At 38.5% G+C, this 15580-nt stretch overlaps 1 protein-coding gene across 1 annotated transcript in view; it reads right to left on the bottom strand.

Moving 5' to 3' along the window:
* LOC134220586 (uncharacterized) overlaps positions 1–15580 on the bottom strand; it is a 29861-nt gene that overhangs the window by 1539 nt on the left and 12742 nt on the right. The window contains exon 7 of the mRNA XM_062699678.1: positions 12084–13915. Coding sequence (XP_062555662.1) covers positions 12084–13915 — 1832 coding nt within the window. The remainder of the gene's footprint in view (positions 1–12083; positions 13916–15580) is intronic.

Raw genomic sequence — 15580 nt, 5'->3', positions numbered from 1 at the left:
GCTATCGACACCTCGAGGCATCCAAGACAGACTCACATGGTACGTTAAGGGCGAGCACCCAAGTCATCCTCGCATGGCTTCTTAGAAATGAGAACCTAAGTAAGTCCCACATGGTGTGTCAGGAGGAGTGGCAGGGTGTGCTAGAGTGAGCACCCAAAGTGCTAAAGTGTGAATCAGATGGTAGGGTGAGCATCCAAGTTAGGCTCACATGGTGCGTAAAGGCTGAGCACCCAAGTTAGACTCAAATGGTATGTCAGTGGTGAGCATCCAAGTAAGACTCATATGGTTTTTTTTTTTCTTCCTAAGCAATGGAGGGGGAATCTGCTCAACAGACATCCTGGGTTGTCCAGGAATTGCGGGGTTAGGGGCCACCTCCAATGAGGGAGGCAGGACTGCATCCCCGACCCGCTAAACCGTTTCCATTGCCGTCAAGCCCATCGTCCCTTCGGTACAACCAGAAAGTAATGCTTCAAAGGGGGGCCAGTGCATAACGCACCCTCGAGGTTAGCTGCGTGTCCTTGCAGCATCGAACAACGTGACTCGCTTTTTTAGAAGAACACCATGGTATCGTGCCAGCGCATTGCCGGCTTTCCAGGTGGCCTTACCACGCCCTATGTCCTCGGAAGGTGGGAAGGGTCGACTTCGCGCCTGCTTCCCTCTGCACGACTGGTATCAAGAATGATGATGCCGCGTGCACCCCAAATTGACCTCTCTGCGATAGGGCCTATTCGCCAGCACACAGAGGGATTTGCCGACGCGGTGCCTACGCCTGCCCCAGCCTTGACGAGGACCCCTTTCCGTCCTCGGGCTCGGAACCCGCCCGGTTGACCGACGCCGCGAAAGCGACGATACCATGTTGTTCTTCACGCGGCCACTTGTTCGATAAAAGGATCGAGTTCGATCACAGGGCACCGGTTGTCCGGGGTAGTGTCCAGACCACATGTGGTCACGCATTGTGCGAAAACGCGGGCACACGAACAGTGTTGTGCTTAATCATTATCAGACGATCATGATTGCAATTTTCATGTGAAAACTTTCACGTGAAAACAGTAGGCGAGTTGTTGTCGGCGACAACTTCTCAAATTTTGTACTCAAACGATAATAAACACAGAATTTTCATTCAATCATTAATCTTCACTAATAATAGCTAATTGTCAACAGTCCCGTTATACCTTCGATTTGGCGTTATAGTTTCATGCTAGTACGGAAAAATAGTTAAAAAGGTAACGGTAAATGCTTCAAATCAAGATACGATTTTCAAACGATTCTTAATCGCTGGCGAGTTTTAATCACTTGATAATTTAAAAGTAAAATCGTGGGTGAGTTTGACCATTCTCGATTTTTCGAAAATTTGAGTTTTCCCAACACACGTGTTCCGCCGTTTCCTCTAAACCTATGCACACCGGACACTCGGGCGAGGCCGAAAGTGTCCGAACCGGTGTAGGTACTGTCTGAAGCAACCATGGCCTGTAAGGACCTGGGTCAGGTGGAAAGTGATTTCCCCATGGCGCCTCTTGACCCACGTACCTATCTCCGGTATCAACCGATGTGTCCATCTACCCTTAGTGGAACTGTCCCACGCACGCTGCCATTTGACCATTGAGGCCAACCTGACAGTCATACGGATGCCTCTCGTGCCGCGCATTTCGAAGCACTCTATGTCTTCACCGATAACGATGTCAATAGGCATCATACCGGTGATGACGCAAAGTGCATCGTGCGACACGGTACGGTACGCGCTCGCAACTCTTAGGCCTATACGTACTTTCTAACTTCGTTCTGTAGCAGTTAATACGCAGGGCCGTGCCCCAAGCTGGCCCCCCATACCTCAGAATGGACAGAGCAACGCTAGCCAGAAGCTTGCGCTTGCTGGCATAAACCGCAGAGCTATTGGACATCATCCGGGACAATGCCATTATAGCTGTGGAGGCACGCTTGCAGGCGTAATTGACGTGGCTACCAAAGGTGAGCTTATCGTCGATCATTACCCCCAAGAGTTTGATGGAGCGTTCAGAGGTGACCGTGCTGTTGCTCCGACTTTCGGTTGTTAACAACAACAACCTCAGTCTTGTGGTGAGCCAGTTCTAACTTCCTGGAACTCATCCACTCCTCCACAATTGCGATCCAGTGGGCTGCAGTCAACTCCACCTCTTCGATCGATTCGCCGTAGACCTCCAGCGTAATATCGTCAGCAGTGATGTCATTTCACTGGGGTTTCACACTAGAGTGTAAGAGATTCGATTGAAATGAGGATAACAGAATCAAAACGCAGCGAGTAAAATGAACCTTCTGCTGTGAGTGATCTGATATGCGTGCGTAGAGAAATCAAGGCAGCGTACACCCACTCACCACTCTAGAGAAGTGAATTTAATGTGCACTCAAGTTCTCTCACTTCAGTGAGATCCTCAGTGTGCCTCACTCCAGTGTACCACTGCAGTGATATCACCAAAGAGTTGCGCCCGAACGATTCTGATGTTTAGTTATTCGTTCCCTGATCGATGTTGCGATGAAAGACTCGCATGAGTCGCATGCAAAAAGTCCGGATTCCGGAATCAATGTGAAACGGGTACGCTGTATGAAAGTATCAACAGCAGCAATCGACTGTAACATAAAACGTTACTATTTTAAATTCCACGTAGCGACTGTGTAGCGTTGTTAAATAGATTTTATGAACCTTTTCGGTTGCTATTCTTCGTTTTGATCTATCTTTCGGATTGCTAAAGTATAGCGATAAAAGAAATGCTATTGTAAACAAGTACCCCCTTATTTGCGGAATTTTAATATTTTAATTTTGTAAATCATAAGGATAAGCAGAGTTGATAGTCATAGCGTTGTAAACAAGGATGTTTTTGATCATTTGGTAATTTGGGCTCGATCACTTAGTAGTTCATCAATAACTCATTCCAGAGGTTGAATTCAAACAACGAACTGTTAGTTTGTTGCTTTAGCCAAGCAAAAGCCGTTGGCATAGCAGAGTGTGTTTGATTCACACTCTATACACAATATGTCTGTGGGTTTTAGTGTCAAGAGTAGGATATTGAGGATTCGATTCCCACCAAGACACGTGGATTCACAAAGTTAGATTCAAGTCCATTTCGGAAACATATGCGGTGCATATGCGTAATCAAGTTATTAAAGAAAGTTTAGTTTTAGTTTAAGATTTCTATGAAAAATTTAACAAAAATTATCCTCAAATTTTACATGAATGAATATAATGAAAATCAAATGAAAAGAGATAAGATATATTAAATCAAAATAGCGATGAATCAAAAACATAACTAGGGGAAACCGTCAAATGTTGAACGGCTGATTTTGTCGCCTATTGTTGAACTCCCATAAGAAATGCACGTGAGTTCAACAATAGGCGATGAAATTAGCCGTTCAACATTTGGCGAATTACCCTAATCAAATAAAAAATCTTTTAAAACCAATTATAAAAACAAATCTCATTTGTTGAACCATTTAACCAGAAGTAAATAAATACCAATACGCACGTCTGCAAAAACAGAAAAACATTTTCAAAATCATAAATTAGTTTACTTTTTGTTCTGCATGTTCTATCTCGAAAAACCTATTTTTTTTATTGAGTGATGTCACCTTTCTCGTTATTATTCATACAGCCACTTTAATTCACCAGAGTCAGTAAAACTTTACTGAGTTTTCTGAATACGGATCACTTAGTAATTTCAACAGTAATATTTTGCTTTTCCGAGTTTTCAGCATATTCAAAAATATCAGGTTAGTCAGTAAATGAGGATTTGTTTTTGGGAAAAATATTTTACTGACTGGACAGTATATCTAATCAATGTTCTTTTGCATAAAATAAATGTATGGATAATTTAAGACTTTGGCAGGTTTTGATATATTACTGTCAGATTGAGAATGAATAAAAAGAAAATCTCTCACTTGTTATCATCATCACTTACGATATGTAGCATAATATCAAAGATTTTGAAGTAATATAATATTTGATAATATGCAAGATGTTCGATACGATAATTCGGGAAGCTATACTTCATGATAAATTATTTTAAAAAGTTGCAAACACAGAGGGCACCGGTTCTCATGATGCATTTCAAATTGTTTTACACAGCTGTGCGATCTGTGGTTGAGTTTTACAAAAAGTTCACTTTTGGAAACCAACACGACGGAAATCAACTACAAATGTCTTCAGCTCAAAATGTAAGCAACGAAACAACAGGGAGAAGCTCTACAACCGCGTTTCGTATTTTTTGAAGGCTGGAGGGTAAATTTATATTTTTCACCGGTGGCACTGTATAAATTGCTACCGACTTTTTGTGCTGTTCAGCAATCAATGAATTTAATGATTTCTTCAGTAAAGATAAGTAAACGTCAAAATAATCATCCTAATTTTTTACCGAGACTCGGGTATTTATTACTGAGAAACGTCGTTGGTTTACTGAAAAGTGTGAAGGCATTAATCCCTATTGATTATTTCAACAATCTCGTTATAGTTTTAAAATTAAGTGATCCTAAATAAATTCAATTATTCCAATTATTCCAATTATAAACCGAACGAAGAAATCTCGTCGAGTTTATGAAATTTAAAGCTTCCAGTAGTGTTGTTCGAGAAAGATAGTACATACATAGTACAACTACGAATTGTACGGTCATAATTCTCATGCTCAATTTTTAAAAACATATGCATTTTGTCCATGTCCATGTTAATGGGTTGCAAATCCTAAAAAATTAAGAACCCTGCATCTATTATATTTCAAAGTCTTCTTAAATGTTTGCCTAATTTGATTGTATTTTGACTATGCATCTGCTATTTGCAATTTATGTGAAAACTATGAAAAAGCAACATATTAAAAAATATGAAATCCAACATTGAATATAGACTACTCCATAAAAAGTGTTCCTCCCACCCAATCCCATCAAACAGCAAACAACTTCGGGCTATGAAAATAGTTAAATCGTCCTTTTTTGTTCGCAGATTCAAACAAGCAAAATGTTGAACTTAAGATCAAAATAATGAAAACCTTACCATTACACCACTCTGAAATAAGAATGCATTCAATATAAGTTTTTTTTTATTCTTTATTATCAAGACTTGCAGACAAGGCTCGTCTTGAGCCAATATATGTTAGGATTTAGCTAAATTGAATTGAAAAGTAGCTTGATTTCTATCCCAAGAAATTATTGACTACTAGTCGACCCGGCAGACATTGTCCTGCATAGTAGGCGACAATGCGCGTTGTGAACTGCCCATACGAATTTTCATATGTCATATAAACCCCCGTCGGAAACTGTAACGAACATATCTGCAGAAGGAATGAAGAAAATCCATCCAGCCGTTTTCGAGTTATGCGGATACGAACACAGAGCAACTCATTTTTATTATATAGAAGAAGATAAACATACTTTACGCAACGAAAAATATTTTACAAAGTCCAGATTTTGTCCATGCACCGATTAGAATGAATAAAAAATAATCAGTAACTTCAATTGTTCGGAAATTTGGAAACACGGTAAATAGTGCGGAATGCAGATTTACTCGATTTCTATTCAACACCGCTGGCAAGTTCACCTGGCTTCAAAATCTTGTTTCTCGTTATTGGGCATATTATAATCAGTGAGGTCTAGTAATCTCACTTTTTATCTGTTAAATGACATAGAATTGGAAGATTCATTATTGTTGTCTCTATTAACGTGTTTTTGGGCCCTAGACCGGTTCACTTCGGGTAGGAATCGGACGATTTCGATTTTGACCACTCAATAAAATTTTCAGAATAAATTCTTTATTTTTTTGCATTTTCGTGCATGATTTTCGCATGTTTGAATTCCTTGAACAGATAAATTAAAGTTGAGGAATTGTTACTGTAAACTATGCTAATGAGATATTGGTAAGAAAATTATTTTGAGCTTTTTAGTGGAATATTGAAAGATATTGTTGCAAAAAAAATCGATCCCAACGATCTCAGCAATCAACTGTTTCGCTCACTTCAGTTCACACTGCAGTGCAGAATCTTCAGTGCGCACTGGTATAGTTCACTGAATTAGTTGACACTCAATCACTACAGCGCATCCCAGTGCTTTTTGTTCACGCTACAGTTTGGGACAGTGTGGAGTGCTTTAAATTGTAAGCGCAGTTTAGTTCATCGCTGCGCGCAGCAAAAGAGTGTAGAGACAATCAATGACGAGTGCGATGCTCTCAATTGTAGAAGAGTGTTGAGAGTAATCTGGCACTCGCTCTTTATTACACAGAGGAGAATGACAACACTGATCGTCAGCGAAGCCGACGATTACCACGCCCACCGGGAACTTCAACCTCAAGACACCGTCGTACATGACGTTCCATAACACCGGACACAGTATGGAACCTTGCGGACTATGTATGTCAACAAAAAATGTCAAGACTCATATGGTGCGTCAGAAAGAGTGTCAGGGTGTGTAAGAAGGTATGTTAGAGAGAGCACCCAAATAAGCCTCATACGGGATGAGTGCCTGTGTGAGCGTGAATGAGCGAGTCCATTGTGTACTTGTACTTGTGTACCCCTTTTTACTCGGGGGATGCGTTCAGTGTAAAAAAAAGTTTTCAGTTCAAAATTTTAAAATCCGTGTAAAAAAAGTTTCATGATTTCTCGACGAATCATGAAAAATGGAGCAACTTTGCAAAAATTGTAAAAAGCCGTGTAAAAAGAAATACGTGTAAAAACAGAATCGGGTGTACTCCTATTCCCCAGAAGTAATGCTGGTGGTGAATGCCTCAAAGACAAAGTACATGCTTGTGGGCGGAACAGAGCGCGACAGGGCCCGCCTGGGAAGCAGTGTTACGTTAGACGGGGATACCTTCGAGGTGGTCGAGGAGTTCGTCTACCTCGGATCCTTGCTAACGGCTGATAACAATGTCAGTCGTGAAATACGAAGGCGCATCATCTGTGGAAGTCGGGCCTACTACGGGCTCCAGAAGAAACTGCGGTCAAAAAAGATTCGCCACCGCACCAAATGTGTCGTGTACAAGACGCTAATAAGACCGGTTGTCCTCTACGGACATGAAACATGGACAATGCTCGAAGAGGACTTGCATGCACTCGGAGTATTCGAGAGACGGGTGCTTAGGACCATCTTTGGCGGTGTGCAAGAAGACGGTGTGTGGCGGCGAAGAATGAACCATGAGCTCGCCCAGCTCTACGGCGAACCCAGTATCCAGAAGGTAGCTAAAGCCGGAAGGGTACGATGGGCAGGGCATGTTGCAAGAATGCCGGACAGCAACCCTGCAAAGATGGTGTTCGCTTCCGATCCGGCAGGTACGAGACGACGTGAAGCGCAGCGAGTGAGATGGGCAGACCAGGTGCAGAACGACTTGGCGAGCGTGGGGCGTATTAGAGGATGGAAAGATGCGGCCTCGAACCGTGTATTGTGGCGTCAAATGGTTGATTCAGTGTTATCTGTTTAGATGTAGACTAAATAAATGAATGAATGCTGGGGACAGTTTCTGGGGGAACCAGGATATAAGTAGAGAGGGTAACTCAAATAACCTTCTGTTGCTTGTGTGGGTTTAGCGGGTCCGGCGTTTTTTGTATATAAATCACGCAGAGAAAATCTACCTTTTTGAACTAAAAAATAAAATTATTAAAATATTTTTTAAATCCAAATATTTTATTTTTAAAATCAAAACTGAGATATATTTAATTCAAAAATTTTCATTGTTGTTTCTACTGCAATCCAGTGTAACTAGTTTGTGGAGTAAATATTTGAAAAAAATACAAATATAATTATTGTGATTTTATTTTCCACACGAAACCTACCCAAACATAAAATAATTGATAATCACAAGAAATTTTATATAACATTGGTAATAAATTTTTGATTATAATATTTTTTTTTTTGAATTTAAGAAAAATATTGTTGAAAGCAAATATTTTTCTTTTTGAATTAAAAATATTTTTTGTACAAACAAAAAAATATATTGTAAATTCAACCATTTTTATTTTGTATGCTGTCTTGGAACATTGTATAAACAACAATATTTTTCGTCTAATCAAATCAGATTTTTTGTTGAATTCAACAAATAAAATTATTAGCCGGGGAACAATAATTATTTTTGTTGTTTTTATACATAATATCATTGAGTTCAAAAAACATTTATCTGCGTGATGGTATTTTGGCCAAAACTTTTGATCCCATAGTTCGATCTGGCCAATTTTCAATAGGAAACAATAGGACATGATTCCCCGTCGAATGTAACATATCGCAAACAAATCGGATCAAGATAAGTGCCTAGTAGATGAGTGAGTTTTATTTTGCGTACATACATACACACACGCACACACATACACACAGACAGACATCATCTCAATTCGAAGAGCTGAGTCGATTGGTATATAACACTATGGATCTCCGGATCTTCTATCACAAAATCGTCTTGGAAGTGAATATATAGCCTTTTCGTTACATCTTGGTGTACGAGAAATGCAAAAAGTAGTGTTGAAAATGATCGATTTTTGCATTATACGAAATAAATGGATTATACCTTAAGGGGGGATATTCTGCAAGATAAGTTTCTTTAGAAAACCTCCAATTGCAAGGACATCAGTGCTGATGACGCATTTCGACTTCTTTTACACATGGTCCTCAATGGCAATTTTACTAGAAAGAACGAGGGAAAAATTTCTGTGCCCCTTTTTTCGCATTTGTTACTAATATTCCGCGAAATGGTACATTCCGCCAAAAGTCATTCGGCGAAAAGGTACAATCCGCCAAATGTTATTTCGCGAAATATTCAACCGCGAAATGTTATACAATCCATAAATCCATGCCGGTCAGATTATTTATTATCCCAAACTATTGGCGCTTTGATGTTGCATGAAGAAGAAGAAGAAGAAGAAGAAGCAGAAAGATGACATTTGAAAATATTTGAAATTTGAAAATATTTGAAATTTGAAAATATTTGAAACTTGAAAAATTTTTGAAACTTTTCTTATAAATTCTAGAAGTAATTTAATTAAAAACGGTAAGCAGTACGGGGTTGGACTTTTCTTATCTGTGTATTAAGAATGAGCTTGAGCTTGAGCTGGATTGACTGCTCGTAGTTGCTACTCCATTATGACCAGATCAGCTGTTCTTGCACAGGGAACCAACAGATGTTTGCTTGGGACTAGCACACATCTTCAATGTACAAGTACTGGTGATCTCATTTGTTAGGTCATACTGGCGTCTGCCACGTCAGAATGCAAGTCAATGTAGGGAAGGGGGAGGAAATTATGATGCAATCACTTGCCCACTGCAAGCCGAATATACAAGTGGGCAAGTGGGCACTTTATTATGCCGGCCAGTGTACCTCTGCACTTGCCACGAGTTCATGCGGAATTTTGTTGGAATTTTTGGGTTAGGTTCGAGAGACAGAGGTCCGTCTTGGTTAACGAGCTGCCAATGTGATAGATAGGAGAAAGCAACTGATGGAATTTCTAATTAGATGTAGGAAACGAGCTCTATATAGTTCATTTCCAATTCTAGCAGATTACTGTCAAGTTGAAGGTATAGGAATAGTAATGGAAACGGTATGGAATCCATAGCGATTGCTAGAACATGAGAAATATAGAGAAAGATACAAAGTAGGAGAATGGAACGGACCTGGGATTGAACCCACGACCTCCTGCGTATGAGGCAGAAGCAGTAGCCATATGACTACCAAGCCCGCTAGTAACACATATCAACGTTTTCATACTATACTGAAACAAATAAAAAGAAATCGTTTTAGACATTTTCATAGCAATGCACGGAGGAAATCCAGGTCAAAATTCACAATACATCAAAAGCTATGTGTATTTTAAAATCAATGATTTTTGAAAATTTCTTGTAAATCCATGAATTTGCTGATTTTTTGAGATTTTCTTGCTGAAACGCATAAAATTTGAGTAGTTCCACTTCCAACAAAAATAAGTGAAACCTCAAAGTGAGCGTGCGTGTATGCTGTCGACTTTTGTCAAACTCAGGAAGGGCTCGATCATTCAGCAGTCCGTCAATAACTTATCTCAGAGGGCAAAACTAAAAAAATGCTGCCTGGTGGTCCTCCAGTGTGAAAGTTCATCCCTCTGCCCAACAATTCGTTGCCTGAACTCCACCAACAACAAAGTCACCGCGCTAGCTGCAGTAACCTGAACTAAATGATTGAAATTTTGTTATCATTTAGTATAAGTCACTGCAACCAGCGCTACATTTCCGCTACCAGTGAAACTTTCCGCTACCAGTGAAGGCAGAGTTGTGGAAAAACCCTAACACCCGAGGTCCACCATACAACACACTTCAAAATGCGGTATCTGGAACGAGTTACTGAAAAGCTACCAAATGATCCATAACATCCTTGATTTCTTGTATTTATAAATATCGATTCATCGTACACCCGGTTCTTTTTTTACACGGGTGGGTTTTAGTTGATTATGACCTTTAGCGTTGATGAAACTATGAGTTAATCCCATGAAAAAATTCACAAAAAATCAAAGAAAATTCAGGTGGTATTTAAAAAGCTGTGAAAAATCAGGTTAACCGGGAAATTGAAGAATACCAACCGTGTAAAAAAAATATTGGGTGTATAACTGATATCACCTGAAGCCGATGGGCTCCGAAGACGCATAAAGCTGATTGTCAGTTTATACCGATAGCCTAATCCATTCCGTTTAGAATGTTGTATAGTCAGGAGAGGATCGGTAGCTTATATGTATAGGAAGGAAACAAATTTTTAGCGTTAAATTAGATGAATCTAACTTGAATAGATTGATGATGTTGAAGGTTTGAGAATTTCGTAGGGAGGCATCAGGTCATCGGCCCTATCGGGGCATCAGTTTATGATGATTCCATCAAGTTTGACTGGGTGTGCTTGAGTAGTAGTGGAGAACACTATAGACGCCTCATTCTGACGATCTCTGGTGTGCATGGCTCGTTGATTTCTATTTCTTCCTGTTTAAAATCCGGCGGCGAGCTTCAAAAATATATTCCATTCAAACTAAAGGGTAAATACACAGGGGTACACTTTTAATTTTCACTTTTTCACATATTTTGACGGGATGAAAACAGTTTCGCGTCCGTATTTGGACATGGTTTACTACGATCTCCTCTTATCTGTGTATTAAGAATGATATCACAAAATAAAATTTGAAATCAAAAAAATATGTTTATTATGCAGTAAAAAAAAGTCCAACTTCGTACTACCTACCCACCGTTTTTTATTAAATTGCTTCTAGAATTTTTGAGAAGAGTTTCAAAATTTTCTTCGTATGTTATCCCGTGCGAATATTTTTAAATATTATCATCTTTCTGCTTCTTCTTCATACAACATCAAAGTGCCAATCGCCGACAATTACACACACATATCGCCTCATTTCTGTTGAGTATTAGGTATAATACGATATAACACTGTAGGTTTTCTATCGAGCATTCGTTTAACGAGAAAGATAAATCCATCACAAAAATGCTATCCTACCAAATTTGGTTAATGGCAAACTGACTAAATTTATTGATTGGTTTTTTATATCTTCTTCCATAAAAATGTCTTATTACTGATTGGACAATAATTTATCCAAATATGATATCGATTTATTTAGAACATAACTTGCTTTAATTCTACATAAGTCAAACAAAATCAATAAAATAAAAAAGTACAGACAAGTAGGCATCAAAATATACCATTCAGATAGTATGCATTTTTAAGCTCCCTACAACGTAGGTGTGTGAACAAAAACTTGAATAACGGGGTTATAATCCCTTATTAGGGGTTATCAGTAGATGACCATTTTGCCAAAGAAGCAATTTCAGAACCACATTTACTACCTGTTATCGCGTATTAACCCCGTCATTGCTTCGATTAAGAAGAAGATTAGATGTTTGACATTAGGAAACAACCTATCCGAAACTATTTTACATTTGTTTGTAACAGTATTTAAAATCATTTTTTTAAAAGAATTAATGTTAATGTTATTGAAGTTAAATCATTCATTACTGAATTCGTATTCAATCTTGCTTTACAACAAAGTGGATCGGCAGTAGTGTTGGCATTGTTTGACTTTGACATCCACGGTTACAATAAAAACTGAAATGAGAAAAAAACAATAGTACACTCTTACCTGTCATCAGGCGCATTCGGGTCCGGTACGAGCAGGTGTGCTACATCTGCGTACGTAATGCCCTTTCCTCCGTGCACCAGTGGGTTCAACCGGATGGCATGCGCATTAAACGTTGTCTCGTCGCACAGTTTATATCGAGGTGGTTCTTCGCGATTATCCTCTGGTACGGGCTCCGGAAGCTCTGTTTCTTGTGACTGCTCTTTATCTCCCGCCGTCATTTCTCCGTCCGTCACCGTCGCTTTCGGTCGATTTTCCACACTACGCACATTGTGCACACATCCTTTTATTCCGGACGATTGTCCCTTTTGTGTGGATGCTAAAGCCATGCAGTTGTTTGCCAAGAATGTCAACCTAGCTGGTTGAGTTCCGTACATGATTCGACCCTGGATGTACTTCGTTCCACAAATACTGCTCTCAGCATTGGTTTCCGGGGCCACGTCCACAAATGGAACTTCTTCAAAAACCTCATCCGGGTCAGTGTGGTCTGGATGGGGGAGTTTCTTCACTGAAATCACCTCGTAATCTGAGACATTACCTTCCGGAGGATTTTCCGGGGAGAATAGTTGAAGGAACCATTCAATCAGCAAAGGGTTTCCCTTTAAAAGCGGTAAAATTCGAGTTTTAATCTGTTCCATGGTCACATCTTGCTCATTGGATAGATCATTCAGACAGGAGTAAATCTTTCTGATTTGTGCTGGTTGTTTGGCAAAGTAAATGTTCAATTTTGTCAGAAAATCATTGGCATTAGTGAGAATGAAATGTTCGAAAAATCTTCCCACTTCAGCTGCTTGACCTGGCAGTAGGAATGTGAGGAACAAATCCACCAATTCAGGATAGTCCATTATCAAAAGATTTTCTATCTTAGAATACAAGTCAGGAACGCGATCTTCGGTCGCATTAAACGATTGTAGGACATCCAGGAAATTTTCATACATGGCGTGTTTGTTATCCGTAAGTAAGGTTTCTTCAACTTTCTCGAAGAAGTTGTACGCATAATTTGCATCTCTATTCTCACTTTCACTGGACCTGTGCGTTCGGTTTCCTATTTCGTTCGACACTGAATGGTCGTTCTTTGCCATGATTACATCCATCTTTTTAGAACCGTGGCTGGAGCTCATCTTATTCAGTTTTTCCAGAAAGTAACTAAAGCCTTCTATTAAACGGAAGTGGTCGTAAATTTTCCGGATGGGTTTTTCCAATTTTCCGGGATCGATCTCGCTTATACAAGAATCACAGAAACGTTGATAAATCTCCCACAGCTTCTCTTTCAGTTTCGTTTTTCGTAAGTCATTCGAAGATACGCCCTTTTTTGACGAAAAATAATCCGTCAATCGTTTTTGACCCTTTTCCGGACTTTGTTGCTGCGAATTGCCTTCACTGCTATTGTCCAGATGATGGCAGCTACAGCTACTGCGGGTATTTATCTCCGATACACTTATTGAATCTTTCGGCTGGTCATCGAAGTCCGCCAAATCACGCGAATCATCATCAATTGAGATAGAAGATTCTTCCTTAATATTGATTTCAAATGAATTGTTATCTGCAGATTTTTCATCCTGTTCTATCTTGTCATCTTGCTCGATACTCGACAAATCCGGTAATTCTGTTGTTGTTACGACGGGCGCGGTTACCGGAAGTTCAACCACAGATGATGATGCGGGTTGATTCAATGGAATCGGAGGCTGATATGGATCGAGAACCAAACTAATGGTAATGTTTAGTGATGTGGGATGCTCCGGAACCTGAGGTTGAGGACGTTTGCTGCTGGATTGTATCGATTCGTGAGCGGCAACAATAGCAGCACTACTTCCGGAGCTTTCAAGTTTTGCCAACTGTAGATAAAGTAAAGTTTCGATTTTATTAAATTGTAATATTTGTTAATATGAATATAATTAATAATACCTGAAATTAAAATAGCTTTGAAGAAAATTACGAATGTTTTTATTGATTTCTATCAAACTGTCACAGCAAAAAGTTCTTTGTTTATCGAGTACGCAGCCATATGTATAGTGTTGCCAGACATACTTATTAAATTTAAGTTCTTGTTAAATAATTCGGGTTAGGTTCCATTGGCATAATGTCAAAATAATCCCTTGAAATTTTTTTTCTGGAATTTATATCACTGACATGACGCCAATGTTTAATAAATCGATTTTGAAGAATCATGACAGGGTGGCGACTCATCTTTATAATAAAATTTTCCTGATTTTTTAATAAATTTCAGGGTTTTCATTAAATTTCCAGGATTATAAAATACGTCACATATTGGAAGCAGCTTTCAATGTTTTAATTTACGCATGGTGCAGGTGATTTTATTTTATTTTCGATAAGGTATACATAATTTTAAAAGATAAATAGGAAATTGATAATTATATAAGTGATTGTCACTATAACATTAAATTTATTTTGAGCATGCATCACCGATAAACTTTATGATTCTTAATCAGTGAACACCAAAGTGCGGCCGCGGAAGACTGTCACGTGACAGTAAAAGAGATAACTAGTGTCACACAAGGATAATATGCACCACTGTAGTAAAGTTAGTATAGCGAATAATTATTAAAAACATTGTTTAAAAAAAGACGACTGTCACAAAAAACATTTTTCGATGTTTGATATTATTTGGGAATTTTCTTCCGAAATTTCTCGAAAAAATTCTTCCAGACCTGCCAACTGGAAATGCTTCAGACATTTTTTGTAAATACTTCAAAAAAATCTTTAGGGAATATATCAGGAATTCTTTCGGAAATTTATTTACAAATTCTTTCAGGAATTCCATCAGAAGTTCTTTTAAAATTCTTTCAGAATTTTTTTCGGAAGTATATGTAGAAATTAATTCGAAAATTCATTTAGGAACACCTTAAGTAATTAAGTTCCTTCAAAAAATCCTTTCAAAGTGCTTTCCATAAAACCTCACAGAATTCCTTTAGAAATTCCTTCATAAATTTCTTTAGTAATTCGATAATTCCTTCTCAAATTATTTAAGAAAATCTTGCGAAAATGCTTTCGGTAATTATTTCTAGAATTCTTCCATAAATTTGTACTCCAGTTCCTTGGGAGATTCTATTTCTTCAAAAAATATATTATTTCGAAAATTTATCCAGCATTTTTTTTCAAAATTTCCCCCAAAAGTTGCTTCAACATTCCACGATGAATTTTTTTTATGTTTCTTTATTTGTGCGTTCTTTTTTAAAGTTTTATATTAAGATCAACACAAAGACGAAATTTTAGAAATTTCCAAATAAGTTCCTAAAGGAATTTGCGAATAAAAATTCTGGAAGAATTCCTTCAAAAGCTACTTTACAAGTTACTTCGAGAATACCTTTGAAAATTGTTTTAGAAATTCCACCGAAAACTCCTTTAGGAATTCTTCTAGATTCCTTAAAATAATTTCTTTAGAATTTTCTTTGGAAATTCTCCGAGAAATCCTTTCAAAGATTAATTCAGGTTATTGTCACCCTGGTTTATAAACTTAAATATCTGTCGTCCAGAACAAA

This window comes from Armigeres subalbatus, chromosome 3, assembly GCF_024139115.2.
Source record: "Armigeres subalbatus isolate Guangzhou_Male chromosome 3, GZ_Asu_2, whole genome shotgun sequence".
Lineage (NCBI taxonomy): Eukaryota > Metazoa > Arthropoda > Insecta > Diptera > Culicidae > Armigeres > Armigeres subalbatus.
Note: the sequence above shows the minus strand (reverse complement) of the source record. Positions and strands in the feature narration are given on the sequence as shown.